This window comes from Anser cygnoides, chromosome 2 (assembly GCF_040182565.1).
Source record: "Anser cygnoides isolate HZ-2024a breed goose chromosome 2, Taihu_goose_T2T_genome, whole genome shotgun sequence".
Taxonomy (NCBI): Eukaryota; Metazoa; Chordata; class Aves; order Anseriformes; family Anatidae; genus Anser; species Anser cygnoides.
Window position 1 is genome coordinate 59,671,770 of NC_089874.1, and position 17,777 is coordinate 59,689,546.

At 39.6% G+C, this 17,777-nt stretch overlaps 1 protein-coding gene across 10 annotated transcripts in view; it reads right to left on the bottom strand.

Moving 5' to 3' along the window:
- Nucleotides 1–8,904: 8,904 nt before the first annotated feature.
- Nucleotides 8,905–17,777, bottom strand: part of HECW1 (HECT, C2 and WW domain containing E3 ubiquitin protein ligase 1) — a 267,140-nt gene continuing 258,267 nt past the window's right edge. For 9 of the 10 annotated variants that reach the window (XM_048046401.2, XM_048046403.2, XM_048046398.2 and 6 more), the window contains one exon: nucleotides 10,517–12,388. In XM_048046401.2, coding sequence (XP_047902358.2) covers nucleotides 12,277–12,388 — 112 coding nt within the window. In that variant the 3' untranslated portion in view covers nucleotides 10,517–12,276. Of the gene's footprint in view, nucleotides 9,295–10,516; nucleotides 12,389–17,777 lie in introns of those variants that run through there. The other variant, XR_007157656.2, reaches the window with a different exon arrangement.

Sequence of the window (17,777 nt, forward strand, 5' to 3'; positions counted from 1 at the left end):
GGCGCCGCCCTCTCAACGCCTCACCTTGGCGGGCGGGGGCTGCCGAGCCGCGGCCGCTGGGCGGCGGTTGGGCAGCGCCCCCTGGCGGGGCCGCCGCCTCCCGCTGCGAAACAGGGCGCCCCCCCCCCCCCCGGAGTGGCGAGTTTTAAACGCTAATAAAGCTGAGAAACGCTAATAAAGACGTGTGTCCGAGTTCTGGGTTGTGTGTCCGAGTTCTGGGTTCTCTCGGCCGGCCAGGCACGCCTGCTCACGCGTGGTCAGCGCTCACGCGTGCCCTGAGGGAAGCGTAGGGAGAAGGGCGAAGCCTGAGGGGAAAATGGAGATGGACACGAAGGGCATGGCCCTGGGGGAATGGAGCCTCAAACCGTCGGTGGGGACACTGGTGGGCTGGAGGGAGGTGCAGACTAGAGGGGCAGTGGTAGCTCCAAGTGTTTCTTCTCAGAAAGAGCAGTCAGGCATTGGAATGGGTTGCCCAGGGAGGTGGTGGAGTCACTGCCCCTGGGGGTGTTCAAGGAAAGGTTGGACGTGGTGCTTAGGGACATGGTTTAGTGGGTGACATCGGTGGTAGGGGAATGGTTGGACCAGATGATCTTGGAGGTCTTTTCCAACCTTTATGATTCTACATACCCCTCGGCACACCCAGAGGAACCTCGTTGCTGCCTGTGCTTGGCCTCGGTGGTGTGTAAGGCTCCAAAGAAGCCTCTCCGACAGCTGGGGTGCACCTAACTGCTCCCTTCTGTCTGTGCCTGAGCTCAAAATGCCTGCCTGAGGTGGGTGGGACGGCCCCTTGCTATTTGTCCAGCTTGGTTTCAGTTGGCTTGTGGGGTTAGAGGACTCCCATAGGAAGCTCAGGCCTGGCTTCACAGAATCCCAGAATCCCAGAATGGTTGAGGTAGGAAGGGACCTCTGAAGATAATTTGGTCCAAGCCCCCTGCTCAAGCAGGGTCACCCAAAGTATGTTACACAGGATCACATCCAGGCAGGTTTTGGATATCTCCAAAGAAGGAGACTCCACAGCTGGTCTAGGCAGGAAATTTCTACATTAGCTGATTAAAGACTTTAGGATTTAAAACTTCACAGCATAAATCCGTTCTGAAATTTTGCCCTGATTATAGTTATATATAGTTGTATTTATAGTCTGCAGTTACAAACTTATTTTGTACGCTCGTCAAGTTTTTATTTCTGGTTACTGCACAGGATATTATAAAATAATGGAGAAGATAATGAAAAAAAAAAAAAAGAAGACTATAGGATCTGTGGTGTGAGAATATGCATGCCTCTTAGCACATCATGATCTGGCAGTGTAGACATATTTTCCTGTCTCGTTTAACTGAGGATGGAGTTTGGTCCTATGGCTGTTCCACTGTTGAGTGTAACTGGACGAGGCTTGAGAAATGGCCAGACTCAGCTCATGTCACCAGCCCTTCACTGTATGGCTTGCTTAAAGTATGTGTTTAAGAGAACTATTCTGTGTGGCAGTTGTTTATAGAGAGAAGTCTTGTTGAATTTGTCTCCATTAAGGACACAGAATCTCTTTGCCACTGCCTGCCAACATCCAGAGCATGAAGAAGAGACTCATGAGGCCGACACACAGGAAAGGATTCAGGCCAAACCCCAGTCATCGATTGGTGATGATTCAGATGGGAGTACAACTGCTGACAAGGCATTTCTCTGAAATTCCCTAATTCACTTAATGCCAAATCAGATTTGCAGAATTAAATAGTTTAGGAATAAATTTCAGAAGCCGTATGTAGAATAATGGAGAGTTCAAGACTTACGGTACTGATGTGCTTTCCACTCAGAATGTAGTTAAGGTAGTAGCAGAGCCAGACTGTTACCACTGAACAATAAAACTCAGATTAAATAGTGGTTAAGAAATTGTTATATCTGAAGGTACATATCAGAGGCATTTACTATGGAAAAAATGTTTCCTGAAAAAAGGTTTTTATCTTAAAAGTATGTTGATACTAAAGGAAGGTGTCAGATACTTAATTCTTGTGATCTTTTCTACTTCTTTACTTACTTTCACAGTCACATTTTCTTAAGGAAAAAAAAAAAGAAAAGAAAAAGAAAAGAAACTTCAAAGAAAATTTCATGGAAAGGAGTGCAATTACTGATGCAGGAACATGAACAGACCATCCTCAAAATATTCTGGGATACTTAAGGTTCTCCAGGCAAATTTTGAAATAAATCATATGTTTTAGATGCCTAAATGCCTTTAAAATTCTACCAATTGGTTCTGTATGCAACACATATGCTTATATTTTTTCCACGTATGGTTATTTTATTCATATAAATTTAAGATATATTTGTATCTAAATTATGAAGGATTTTGAATACATTGTTTCTTCTTATCTGGAAGAACTTTAATTCCATACAGTGTGTAAATGTATCTACTTTTCTTCCATAGGATAGAAAATACCAATGGCATCAGAAGTTCAGTGTCTTAACGTAACAGAAAGATGGATCTGTTGCACTCTTAAACAGAATTAGCCAGAGAATAGGAAGACAGTGGCAGAAAGAATAATTACATTTTACTACCTTGAAAGCTGACCAAAATAACGTTTTCTCCCACTTTACTATGCACAAGCCTTAGAAGAGACTTTGATTTCCTCAGCGGTAGCAGAATATTATTGAGCTGATATATGGAATCATAGTTTTCTTTGTAGAAAGACTAAACATAGCCTTCAGGACTCATGGTAGTTTAACCTGTGTATTAAAACAGCGCTCATCTTAGTCTTAAATACTGCAGCATGAGCTTATGTCTGCTATCCATACAGGGAGAAACGTATGTGTGTATGAGCAATGCTTGATTTATTCACAGATAAGCAAACAGTCATTTTTAGGCTGGTTACTCTCATATGTTACCTACAGAAAAAATATATGTGGTCCTTTTTTTTTGTTTGGATATTTGGCTTCAGTCACTGAAATATTAGCTGTTGTATGCTCAAGTGCACTTAGATAGCATAACATTGATTTCTGTGTGTACAGGTAACATTAGTTGTTTACTATTTCTATATACTTTTTCTTTTCTGCCAGTAGCATCCAAGGAGTTTGTTCTCATGAGCTATGTTTGGCCTGAGAGTTAAGAAGCAGGAGGTAAGGTGAAAGACACCACCACTAGTACTCTGTTTAAAAGAATGCCCTTTTCAATTTATGTTGGCATGCACTTGAAAGAGTGATTTCAATTCCACTCTGAAGACATGTTGTATAGGTACATAAGATACACTCAGTTATATCATCTAACTCTAGCTTACTGTTTCCTAGCTAGGACTGTTTCCTACACAATGAATGCATTCAGGCAACTTGTACATGATCATCCTAAATGATGATGATCATCATCATGGTACCTTTACAACAGAAACATGGAATCTACACATCCATAACTCAGCACACAGAACTTAAGATTTTTTTTTCAGATGCTATATTCATCCTTTCAACTCATGTAGACACAGAAAAACATGATCTTCTGTAGCTGGCATTTCTGCAGGCTGCCTAACATCTGTATGAAGCCATTTATTTCACATGCACCTTATTTCTTGATGTGATTGTTTTGCTTGTGAGGCAGCCGAAAGAATACATATTTATCACTTGAGTTGCTTCACTCCCATATTTCTCAAATTCTTTCTGTCATCATGTAAAGGCACTTAAACAAGAGCTCTGAGTACCTGGCACCACTGAAAAGCAGTCCTATGCTAGACTTCTGTAAAGACTGAAGTTTCTTCCAAGTTACAACAAAAAAAAAGTGTTACTAATTTCCACTTTTCCAATTTAAGGATAGAAAGAACAGCTCCACTAAGTGGCAGCACTATGCATTATTATTGCCAGCTTTGTAGAATTATTTTTACATTTGTGAAAGATTTAATATAAACTAAGCCTCATGCGGCAATAATAAGTCTTATTTTTGCTCCTAGTATTTGATTTCGTCATTTTCCAGGAGAGATGAATAACCTTGCACTAGGAAGATCTTAGAATAACCTTTCCAAATACTTTCACAGGTTCATATTTTGCAGAAATTTCCATTTGAATATGAGTTTTATATAAGTTATAATAACATTCATTTACCAGTTGGAAAACACATCATACTGGTCCCTCAACATATTTGGTGCTCCTCAGCTCACTTTCACTGCTTCTCTGCAGTGCCAAGTCAGTCCCAGAGACTAATTCATCTTTCACAAATAAGGTAGGCTTCGTATTTTACAAAATCCAGGATGTGACACTACTTATTTTATATCTAAGTCCAGAGCATAAAGATAAACTCTTTCAGTTTGTACATTAGGAGAACAAAAATATATATTTGAAGCACAGTTATGATGTTCGAAAGCCATGTTGTCTGCTTTGCGTTCCATGGTACTAGGGGTTAAATTCTAAGGTCCCAGTTCTAGTAATCAATGCTTGAATCACTAAAGCTGTTAACTTACACGCCAAAAGCAGAGAACTTTATATTCAATTGCCAATTATGCCAAAGCTGTCAGTAAATATATTATCCTCACAAAGTGAGAGTATAATCTTATACAGTAATCTGTATTACTAATTCCAGTAATTCTTAAAAATTCACCGTGAAGATTCAATACTGAGAAATACCTAGGAAGTACTGAAGTCAGATCACAGCTTGTAACAAAGATCCTAAGCAGATTCCAGTGCTGCCCCAGCCGCATTCCTGAAAAGCTGTTATCTAAATATGATGGCTCCATGAGGCATATAACTACATGTGCTCATATACTGCTTTTTCTACAGGCTGAAGCATATTAAGTGCTGCAAATAGAAAAATATGAGCATGAGCAATTTATTTTTGCATGCTATTTTGATTCTGGAAAAGCAGCGTTAGGAAATCTCACATAACAATAGTTCTTAAACTACTGTCTGTTGAAACTGACAAAATAGATTTTTCAGGATCACACTAGAGTATTTACACCATTTTCCATTACAACTGATTGATTTTTGTAACTGGGAAAGAAAATAACCCAAGCAGTCTTTTATTTTCATACTGAAAATTTTTGAAGTTAAAAGTATGTCCCTGCAGTATATTACTTTTCACAGAAGAAAACACAAGTCACCTTAGTATTACTCTTGTTTATCACTGACACAGAAAACTTACGCACTCAGCTCCACTTTTTTCTTATATCATGGAAATTTATTATACGGAATCCTACATTCAGGCAGCAATTCCGGAAAAACATCGTTAGGTGCGGGTTTTGTGTTTCCTGGTGCTTTCTGTTCTGTTTGGCCTAGAAGAGCTAGGGTGGCTCTGTGGGGAGGAGCTTCATCTACAGTAGACTTATGGCAGGATAAATCTGCTTTGCACCAAAGCCTAATATAAATAAGAGTTGGGGCTTCTGTTTCAGACAGAATAATGTTTTTTTTTTTCTTTCTTTTTTTTTTTTCCCTCCAGTGCTTAATTCCAAGAGGGTAGGAACTAAACAAACAAAACCACACACTTCATTTTGATATCCCCATGAAAGGTATTTTCAGGCAGAATCAATTGTGAAGGTTACCAGAATTAAATTAAAACAATAATAAGACAGAGTGTAGCTTTGCAGCTCAAGAAGGATTTATGATTAGAGGAGATGCAGCGGATCCTTTGTGGCTTTGTTCTCCATTGTTCTCCAGAAATGACAGCTATTGTCCAATCTGTCCTCTTATACAAGAATGAATGTCAGGCTACAAGCTGATTTATTGTCTACTTTAGCAAAAAAACTATGATTTTGGTACCAAAGGGTGGGAAGGGATTATTATTGATTTGTAACATCCTATAGGTTTACGGAGTTTTGTTGGCATGCCAGAAGGGCATCTGCTCTACGTATGGTGGCTTCAGGTGGACTCAACAGTGTCATTTAACAAAAATTCAGTAACATATATCATAAAATGGGTTCTCGTATGAGACGTAGTTCCAGCCAGGTAAGTGGACCACTGTTGAAGAAACCGACACCTCTGGAGTACCCTAATGATCAGTAGCAGCTCATGCCACTGCTTTTTAGTAAATGTTGCTTTTTCCTTCCTTTATTTGTGAAAAATTGAGAGAAATGTAGCTTAGTATCATAAGTGCCCTTCCCCCCTGTTCCCTCTTCACATGCCTGCAAGAACACACAGACGGGTGGGTCTTCAATAAGGGCTGTCTTCAATAAGATATGCTTACCATTTTCATTGGAGTGTCTTCTGCTGGTGTTTATTTTTTCCTTGTAAAACAGTTGCTCATATTTGATATTGATAAAACAGTTGCTCATATTTGAACTGCTTTCCTGCAGTTCTTTTTCTACCACTATCCCCCAAGAGGCGCCATTTATGTAAGAAAACAGGTATGGTCAGCAAGGTGTCTGCTGGCTGTATATCTGAGGTGTGCTAATCTGTCCTGGAATGTGCTAATGAAACATGCCTGAGATATTACAGTGACGAGCAGTAAAGAGATGGGTGTGACATCCTAAGAATGCCAGAGCATCTGGTACTTACTTGCTGTCAACACTTAATGCAGACCTAGCATATGCTATTAGGAAATCATCTTTGCACTTGCGTTTCATACCTGTAATGCAGTAATTAGACTCTGGAAGTGAGGTATGTATTTCTTTTTTCCCTGTTTGCCCAGATGTTTTCTATAACGAGGAATAAGCTCACGTGCTTTCAAGGCAGAGCTGGTCTTATGGTAGTCTAGGAGAGCGCAGGGGCTTTGGTTATGCACACTTATGTGGAGAACCTCAAGTTTTAGACATGTACCCTAGGAAATTGAACAAAAGCAATGGAAAGGTCTAAACACAATGGTTGGAAAGGATAAGATCCTGCCCTGGCAGAGGAAGAGCAACTCCTTAAGTCAGTGGACTTCAACCAGTACCAGTTTCCCCCCACTCTAGTGAAATGCATCCTCTACAAAAGAAATTATTTGCAATAGAGAGTCCACACAGTGCCATAACAAAGTGATTTTATTGACATTCCTGTATAGTGATATGGTTGAATAGAAAGCACAGCCTGAATATCATGTGACATTTTTCTGTCAATATAAGCAAAATCAGTCCAATAATGAGGACCATTGCTGCCATTGACTTGATGTAGTCTTTAACAAAAACAAAACAGACATTTCTGTTAGAGAAATTGGAAGCTGCAGGGAATTTGGCTAATGGTACAATATTTACTATACCTAGTATCTACCATCTACAGGCATCTGTTTTGCTACTAGAACAAAGGAACTACATGACTCACTAGAGAGAAAGTAACAAACCAATCTGTTGGACCTTGTGATAACTGGAAAACCTATCCCAGATTTAGTATATTGCAGACAGTTGTTTTTTTTTTTTAATAACAAACACTGAGGTACAGCAAGTATTATAATAAAAAAGCACCGCATTTATTGTAGAAAGATCTGTTGGTCTGCATTTGACTGAAAGTGTTCAATCTTGACTGGGAAGCCCTACTAATACTACTGTGGAGACAGGGCAAATAATTATTATTTCAACAGAAATTAAACATATCTCCAGTCAAATTCATACTTCTGGAATTCAACAAACTATCACAAGATTAATAGCAAAGGATGAGTTTAGCTCCTTCACTGTGCGTAGGTATTTTAGTTTATTTCTTAATTGATTTCCAAATTCAGTATCCTACTGTTTTGAGCTAGAGGTATGTCAACTCCCCATTACAGTGAAACTAGGACAACAAAACACAAAACCAACTTCCTCCACTTGGTTATCCCTCAGACTAGAATACAAACTCAAACCTTAGCTACAGTTAATCGAAAAGTTCACGGGCACTTGAGCAAACTGGGTGAAAAATGTCCTCTGTGTCAGACCTGTACAAAACTCCTGATTTCTCTGTTAGATGTAGTTTGGATCACTTAATTCTTGCCTTGTCATAGCCATGGATCTCCCTAGAACATAAAAGTCAAGTTCTGAATACGCACAGCCACACGATCAAAACTGAGTGCTCATGTAATGCACCGCAGACCGAAGTGACATTTGTAAGGTTTAGACATGATGCAGTCAACAGGAAGGTATGGTTGTGTTTGTACTGGATCAAATCCTGCATAGTGCATGTGCTTGAACAGTCAGTGTGACTACTTCAAGGTGGAAGACCTTAAAATACCCATTTTCATTCTCTTATCTTCAACTTAATGCTCATATAGCATCAGGATTTCATCAACAGCAATATTGCTTTTGTTCCTTTTACCTTTAATACCATCACAATAATCACTCTGAGAAAAATAACAGCCCTCTGAAAACAAACATACAAATTACCAATATTAACTGCTCCTATCAAAGACTGCGATTCAAGAAAGCTGTCAGATTGCCTATTCCCTTTTAAAATCCACTGATGTTGGTGTCATATCTTTATCTAGCCAACACCGTGTGTAAATGTAACGGAGGTGAAGGAGATGAACAGATTGTTTTGAATGCTCATTGCTCATGTATTTCACTGTAAGTCTGCCCTATGGAAAATGTTAAAGTCTTTCCTGTGAGAAAACAATGAAAACAGAAATTCTGTCATTAACAGTCCGCGTTTTACAAATGAAAATACAGACCTGGAGAGAGCACAAATACCAGTAACAATGTTTGAACTGAAAGGTGAACAAGGAAGGCTATATGCCTTGCAAATGCAGTAATAACAACAAAGTCAATTAATTACATAATGGGCAGGTTAAATAACAGGGCAAAGGAGGCGGGTTCCTCCCGGCGCCTGTTAGCATCATTCTCTCTCTCACTTACTCCAACATTACAGTGCCACAATCGTGCACAGCTTCCCCTTCATTCCAGACTGGGACCGGATTCAGCCCCCGGTATGAGTACAATGGATGGAAGAATGCACTGTGAGGTGGCGAGCCGGATATCCTGGAAGTGATGTCAGTGCTTGAAAACTTACTGGGGCAGGGAGTTTGGGAAGAGAGGGATAGAACTGGGATGGTACAACACAAGAAAGGCAGAGAGTAGCATGGTATTTTCTTACTCTTTATGAAATAACTGACTGTCTTCCTCTATTCCTGGTGTTAGATCCAAAATAACCTGCAAGGGCATCTGCATGATCTTGTTACTTTGATATCATCAGACACCTACAAAAAGAACCTCTTAAAATTACTCCTAGCTTGTGTGCTTGAAAGAAAGCTTTGGACCAAGGATTTTGATGGGAAGTAGCTGGCTATGCTGTATGTTTCCTAGAACAGGAATGGACAAGTTGCTCGAGATGGCATTTGCCAGATGTGGTGATGCATGCCACCCCATCTAGCTCTTGGTCGGTGGTGAGTGCCAGAGCATGTCATGAAGAAGAATTTCAGGAGAAAGCCTTCGTTCTTTCAGTCAGTGGGTTTTGATGCCGTCTCTGAAATACAAATATCTTTTATTAAGCTACAAAAAATAGTTTCACTTTTTCTTAACAAAATAGAGTTTTTAAATACTTTAAAAATTTAACTATACAGCATTGTAAAGATTGGATTTTTTTTTTAATTTTTATTTTTTTTATTTTTATTTTTTTTACTGCTTTTAACTGTGTTAATGAGACAGCTCTTGATACACTGTTTTCTTTGGCCAAACAGGGACCAACCACTTGGATACTTCTCTGTCTGTTCTTCTAGGTTTGGAAGACATCCAACACTTGACATAGTGCAGATAACTTCGTAACATTAACATTACCAGGAATAAAACAGGAACCATACACCAGTCACTGGATTTGGGGGCCTGGTGGTGAAGAGGCAGAAATTACATACGCTATAAGATTTGGTTCGGTCTCTCATGGTTTGACTCACACTGATGTAGTTCATGTGAACATGAAAGATGTTCTCAGAAAAAAAGTTAAGATTTCTGTCTACTGTGCAGTGGGGCTGGCTGGACATGTAGAATAGATGCGCAAGAGCTAGTTTGTGGAAATAACAAGCATCTTTTTTGGTGTCTGGTATAATGAAGCTGGCCTGTAGTCAAGGCCTCTGTACACAACTGCAATATGAGTACTCAGTACGAATAATAACACATACTATAAAATAGGTCCTCAGTAAAAGCCATACAATTAATTGCTATAAAAGTGGCTGAAATATTACAGAAATAGAATGAATGGGCCAATTTAGATATCCCAGATATTCTATATATCATTAATAAAAGCTACTGTTTCTGCTTAGAAACATTTTTGGGTTCATCACTTTTCAGATAGCTACTGAACTAAGAATCAAAGCAGGAGAATGATCTAAAACGCAGAATGAAGTTTTTCAAGTGCAATGAGTTTCTGTATAGCCACCATTAAAAATAATAATAAGAAAGAAAGAAAGAAAGAAAGAAAGAAAGAAAGAAAGAGAAAGAAAGAAAGAAAGAAAGAAAGAAAGAAAGAAAGAAAGAAAGAAAGAAAGAAAGAGAAAGAAAGAAAGAAAGAAAGAAAGAAAGAAAGAAAGAGAAAAAGAAAGAAAGAAAGAAAGAAAGAAAGAAAGAAAGAAAGAAAGAAAGAAAGAAAGAAAGAAAGAAAGAAAGAAAGAAAGAAAGAAAGAAAGAAAGAAAGAAAGAAAGAAAGAAAAAGAAAGAAAGAAAGAAAAAAAAAGTAGGAAAGCGGGGTCCAGTTCTTTCCTCTGGAGCTAAAACTTCTGGGAATAAGACGTGTCAGACATTGAACTGATCTCCTGAGTTACAGTTTTCTGAATCACAGCTAACACACAACAGTAACAACCCCCAAGGAGGTGTGGTATTTCATATGAGCTGCTAGACATTATGATGTTACCTTCTCACTTACCTTCACTCACCCTTTACATGTCTCTCACTTCCTATTTCACGGATCCTTTAATGTGTTTGGCATCAGAAGTAAAGATACTTCTTACTTCCTTTTCCCAGTTAAGACAAACACTTTCAATCTGACATTCATCTTGGAAAACAAGGGCAGCAAATATTAATAAGTATAACACAATCAGAGCAGTGAGGCTGACTAATAACCACAGCAAACGCCATCCAAAGACAAGCCTGCTGCTGTTTTCCTTTCATTCCCTGGTTTCAGAGTTAGAATGCAAAGTACATCAAATTGAAGAGGGTTCTGCCTGAAGTGATACGAGATCCATCTTAAGTTTAGTGAGTTAAGTTTAGGTACCTAACAGGGCTGGAGGGCCTCTGGGCTTACTCTAGGAGGAAGTACAACAAATTTTTCACAGTATGAGAGTTACAGTCCCCTTCATCCCTGACAAGCACCCCCATTCACTGCAGCTTCTCATTCCATAGACCCTAGACTAAAACCTTCTGTCTTCAGACACTCTTGAGGTTATGGAGATTTGCACTGAACAAGAAAAGAAAAATGACATAACCAAAAACCGCCACCAGCAACCATAGATTAGCCCAGTCTGACAGAAAATAAATGGCTTCTGACACAGAGGATGGGATTGTCTAGACTTCTCATTTGGAAAGGAGCATTTTAAACATCAGAAAACAAAGATCTGGTAAACAGAATCCATGGGTATTCATAAGATTAGAACATTCTTCTTATTTCCCCTTTGCCTTGTCATATACAATACTAAGGTAAGGGAGCCTTGTCTTTATGCTACATAATAAGAGATCCTTCTTTAGAGTGCACAACCTTGTGCTTCTTGTGTGGTAAACATAACAATAGAGATGCCCCTCCCAATATCTCTGAAGTGCAAGTTCTCTCCAGTACTGGCAAGGAACAATCGTAACAATCGCTGTTATGCTTTGCATTGCATTACAGTTTTTTTTTTTTTTAGTTTTTTTAGTTTTTGAAGGTCTTATCTGCACCATGTGTCTGGGCCAGTTCCAGCTGATGCAACTGATGTGGATCATGGGTTCGTATATAAAAAATTCAGTTTTGTTCATAGGTGTCTCTCAGATGGACAATATGTACAGGGAAAACAAGGATGGATGAAGATGTATTTGACCAGCTCCTTGTACTGGACTCAACTGTTAGGAAGGAAGATGGGCTGTGGATTGATTTAGTAGATGTGGGCATATAAAAGCTTGGAATGCTTGATGAGTTTTTTTTTTATTTTTTAATCAACGTAGGTGGAAGTAAACATTTATTAACATTTGGTCAAGTGTAGTGTAACTTGCATTTGTATTTTCATTGTTATTAATGGAGGTATGTAGAGATATACAGAAACCTTGAGACAGTTGTTTTTCTATTGCATACAGACTAGCAGTCCATTGGAAACAGGATGAAAGCATGAAGGTTAGATCTTAGAGGGTGGCAGTTCTTCATGCACAGCTTTTGTCAATCTTGATTTTTTTTGTTTTGTTTTCAAAAATAAAAACATGGGAAACCAAGATCAAATGATGTTGGAAAGATGACATCAACAGCCAGAGAAACACAAGAATTGCCTGAACCCCCTCATTCAAGTCCAAAGGTGCTAGTTTCTTCAACAGCTGTCAACAGCTTTTCATACAGCATAGAATATGAGGGGTAAGGTGGAAGATCCAAACGGTTGAAACACGTGTGTGCCCTGGAAAAGGAAAATACGCTACATGTTAAGTTTAATCTAAATAAATACTTAAGGAAACAAGAATTAAGAAAATAAGTTCCTACTGAGATTCAAGACATTCAAGTTCACTCAAGAGAGATCAAAGAAGTTCTAACATTAAAGTAAAACTCTTTAATTCCCCAAAAGTCTGAGGTACTGAAAAACATGTGCACATACACATGGATATTTCAAAAAGAAGATACAAGCTAAGTATCAACATCATTCTCTGCTACCCCTGCATTAGACATTGCAGTGATCTGCAGGGATCTTCACGGAGGAAAATGCTGGAGGTCACTGAGGAGCTGGGATTAGGCCCTGACAGTGAGAAAACTACCATAATTTTGGTTGCCTTGAATTTCCCCCCACTGCCCCCAAAAAGTGCAACTCAGCTGTACATCCAACATGAGCAGCTAGTAAGTTTTGCGCTAGTCAACAGGCATAATATGATGAATGATACTGACAGACTGGGTTCAGAATGTGCTTATAATGAGGCAGGGCTGACTGGTAAAAGACCATTCAGCTAACTGAAGAAGAAAGGTTGCTAAAAAATGTTCCTCTAAGTCAGCTGTTGGCCATCTGCTGTAAGCCTGGCCTTTAAATGTTATTTATTTGCAGTAGCCAAGGCAAAAGCAAAATATTTTGTGCAGAGCAAGCTGCCAACATGATGACCCTCTCTTCTCCCAGTTCGGTCGTTATATTTACCCCCAGTTGGCAGCACCTTCAAAAGAAGCCGTGGAATGGGCTCCATGCATGCCTCCACCTTGTTGCAGCTTTGCTGGTAACAGCAATTAGACCCAGATGCAGGCTGCACCTCACTGTGTGAGGTGCTATACAAATGTGAGGCAAAGAAACTGTCCCTGCCCCAACAGTTCATCCATTTCCACTGACAGAAAAATGTAGAGCTCATTCATCAAACAGGAAGGGCACACTTTCATTAAAATTGCTGCATTTTTTTCAGTCTGCCTTGAGTTTTACATGACGCTAGAAATCATTCTGTTCCCTCTTGCTCCCTCTGATAAATTTGAATTGACAAAACCCTGCATATGCAAACGTAGCCTCGGCGTCTAATAACGTCTAAGCTTCTGATCCCTAGTATTTTTAGAAGCAGTGAAGTTGTTTTACTTCTAGCTTTTCTATCTCATACCTTGGTACAATGTCATTTCTTCAACAGTGAAGCAAAAAAGCTATACTGGAGAAACTATTTGAAACCCTGCTAGTCATCTCTTAGGCCACCCACAAAGTGGGAAAAACATGATGCTGGTAGATGGGCTGGCTTGAGACTTGCAGATTCAGAGGGAGAGTTTTATCAGGCACTGAGGTGAATCATTAAAAACAATCAGGCAACTGAAATAGCCAGAGGCACGTAATCTTCACCGCATCACACAATTCCAATTAGGAGAGCTTTTACCATCTTTTTTTCCCTCCTGAATGAAGATTTGTTAGCTGGTTGTTCCCAGAGAGAGTGTACAATAAACACAGAATTTGCACAAATGAGCTGGGAACACACGAGAGCTAGTGAAAAATGAACATTAATAAAGCCATTATTTAATATAGTCCTTGAAATTAAACGTGGTAGATCATGTGTATTATCCATGAGTACCCCTGCACTGTTTATTTATCTCAGCAATCTTTGGCAGCGTAAGTTGTTTCCACAATTCATTGCCAATACGTATCAACCACTAGGAGTTAATTAACTGAAGGATTCTTGCAGTCCATTCAGGACACGTTTACCGTAGGTAGGAGAGCGCCATTCAGAGTGTTGGCCTTGAGGTGCTCAGCTGCCTGGCTCCAGAACTAGAAGCAGTAGAGTCACGATTGCTCGGGATGGCAGACTGTGCCATTCCCTAAGCCTAAAGTGATGTCTCTGCGTGGTACGAGGTACTTAGCTGAACGAGACCAAACCATCTCAGGCGTTGTTGTCATGCATCTTACTATGTGCTGCAGACGTATCCACAGCCACTGACTCTGATGTTTACTTTCTTGTAGGCATTCATCTTGACTGATCCATCTCATTTCATATCATTTAAGAAAGCCTTGAAGTGCTGTTGACTTTTAGTCATTGACCTAGTCAAACTCAGAAAGAAATCCATTCCTTCTCCTATGACAGGGTTTATTGAAGTGGGCTCTCTTATAGTAGGGCTCAAGGAATTTATTGTGGAAAGAAACTACTACAAAGAAAGGAAGAAAAAGCTAATGTGTCTAGAAGAAACACTAAAGCATTTTGCCAAGCAATACACTTGTATTTCCCAGTTCAACAACTTTATACAAAAAAATCCGTTCATTCCAAAAAGCCCCATCAAATCAAGAAAGAAAAATTATTTTCAGGAGTACTATGCAGGTTAGGTTTACACTTTACCTATTTGAGGTTCAAAACACAATATATTGCTGGCTAAAGGACAAAACCTGAGTTCAAATTCTTTTCTATGAAACTAATGTAGATCCACTGCAACTCCAATTGATGCCAGTGAAGCCCACTCAATCTTACAAGATAATTATGTGCAAAATTATCTGGAATGTACTCTGCGATGGGCCTAACTGGTTCTTTGCTGCAGAGGCAAGAGATGGTGTCTACTTGCTTAACTGAACAACATATTCTGCCTTAGCTGAAATAAAAGAGGGGGCTGATCAGGACCACTTCTCCTTCACTGTTCCTTCTCTCCTCAGCATTACTGTACACAGCCTTTGCCTCTTGCAACTGAAAGCTGAAACCTTTATTTTCCAAACAGGACTGAAGATAAATGACTCAGTCTCTACTCCATTATATCACATGCTGTGTGATACTACAGCAGCAATGAAGAAGAAAGAGCATTTTCCATAATATTCAGTGTTGCACCTTTGTCCTCCAAAGGGACAAGTTCTTCCTGAATGGTGTTGACTTCCTACAACTGATCCCAGTGGCAGTGACTACAGTAAGCATAATTCAGGGGACACTTGCTGTTTTCTATACTGGGCTTGCAGCACATCTTGGGGTGAAAACATTACATCAGCAATGCAAGAAACAGTCACTGCAATGAGAGAAGTCTTTCTTCCCTTAATTAAGCCTCCATCCATGTAAGCCTGCTGACATTTGAGAGGGTGTTCATGGAGTGAGAGGTCTGGAATAAGAATTAGATTGGTAAGAGCTTTTATGGAAAGGATTCTGGCTTCTCTAGAAAAAATGCAATATCGTCATGCAAACCAATTCTGACCCTCATATGCCCTCATCCTCCAGTAAGTAAAACAGTAAATGGATCACTTAAAATTTTGTTCTTCCTGGCAGTCTGTCTTTATTGCTCAAAGCAGTTTTGGTGGTCTGATCTTTAATCTCTCTCACTGTTCACAGTGCTACGTTATTTATTTCTTTCTGTTTAAGAATTCTCTCTAAAAATTACTTGTATATTTTTTAAGCTTTCTACATTTTTCGTTTGTTACTTCCTTTAACCCACACGATGACAAGAGTGCACAGGCAGTAAGCATGCACAGAACTCCCTCCTATCTTATTTATAGCTTGAACCTACCAACTAAAGTCTGCAAGACGTGCATGGTGAGTCTGTCAGGCCTGTCAGGCAGAAACTGGGCATTTCTCCCTTTTCACCTTGCTTTCTTTAGATGACCCCGCAAACCCCTCTTTGATCAACCTCAGGACCCACAGGTATCAACTGTTACTCCTTTTGTCTGTAAGAAGGAACACACGTGCTGTCTGAGAACCACTGCTCAATAGACAGATGTCGACTTGTAGATGGTGTTTCTGTCGTATGTGAGAAAAAAAAGAGGAAAGAGAAGAATGGGAGATAAGGAAGATAGAAGACAGCAAAACACACACATTCAGTCCACTGGGAAAGGAGGAACAAAGGAGAACAAAGTTCTTTGTAGTCATACACAATCTTTTTTTAATTGCTACATGGGATTCTGGGGTGATTAAATAGTTGATTATCTAATGGAGAGGGACAGAACTCTCTTACAAAAGATCAGATATTTACTAGCACTAGTAATCTTTATCATACATAACCCACAGACAGTATGCTGGTCATACTGCTCTGCTGAATGAAAATTTCTTTTGATGAAAGGGTAGTTGCAACTTGGCACTGATGGGGAAAGTGGCCTCACTGCATCAAATGTGATTATATAAATAACTGGAATACATGCTGAGGTCCCTACTTAATTGACACACAAACAGAAATAACCTTGGAGCTCACATGAGTTTTGGCCAGGTGTGGAGCACAACCAGAAATGGGGCAGTGGCATTTATAGGTTGAACACTTTGCAGGCTGAGATTTTAAGAAGAGGAAGCTGTTGCCTCCAACAGCTGTAGTAGAAAGCACTGCTAGTTCTTTGCATAGGTGTGTTTTGGATCAGGAGTTCTGCTACCACAATATCAGATGAAGCTATGTTGTTCCTACTTGAAAGCCACTGTCTGTTCAGTAAGGTTATGGAGGGAACAAAGAAAAGATTTTGCAAAACCACTACTAAAACTGGTTCAGTGTTGTATATCTACATATCCCAGGAAGAAGAGGCTTCCTGCTTCAGAAGAGGGTGTAGCTGGAAGAATTCTCCATTCATCCCTACTCAATCCACCAGAGAGCAGAAAGCCAAGCCAGTTAAAAGAATTAAAGTAACTCCTATTATATTAAAGTAACTCCTATTTAAGGAGAAAGTTTTTCGTATTAAATAGGGAGAGTAAAAGCCAGCCTTGAAGAATGCGGGCTTGAACCTATTATCTGTTCAGTGTTATTTCACCTGATATACTCCATCAGTTTGGAAGAAACCATACTGCACATTTACACCAACAGAACAGTAAATCTGGCATTCTCTTTGGAGCCTGCTGTAGGGTTATCATCTGGAGGTCTGGGATTACAGAGGCAAACTTTCTAATGTGTGTGGATTCAAAGTAAATACAGATAGGAATAATGTGTCTGCTACTGACACACTCTATAAATAAACTAGTGGTGTGATCTAGCGTATTTGTCTTAAATGAGCATATTACACTGCTGTTACCTGTTCCTGTAGGAGAAGAACTGGTACTGATGAACAAGCGCACCAGTAAATTTAGAATAGAATTAATGGATTCTCAACCTTCCTGAAGAAAGTCTTGTTTATCCACAGTGTTTTCTAGGTGCTTTGTATTAGTGGTTATTCTTTGAAAAGTATTGCATTTCTGTGATTTACACCTTCTGGGTGTGCCACATCTCTGCTGCTAGTGCAACAGTAATGGCTGTCTTAGGTATTACCACATCTTTGCTCACTATAAGCAAATGGCAGTTGCATGCTCCATTGCCAAAGTGCAAGAACAAGACGTAAGACAGAGTTGCCTAACTACTTCAGCCATCTGGAGCAGGAGTGAGAGGATACGGGAGGAGTCCTAGACTCTTATGCAGTTAAAAGTTATCTCAGT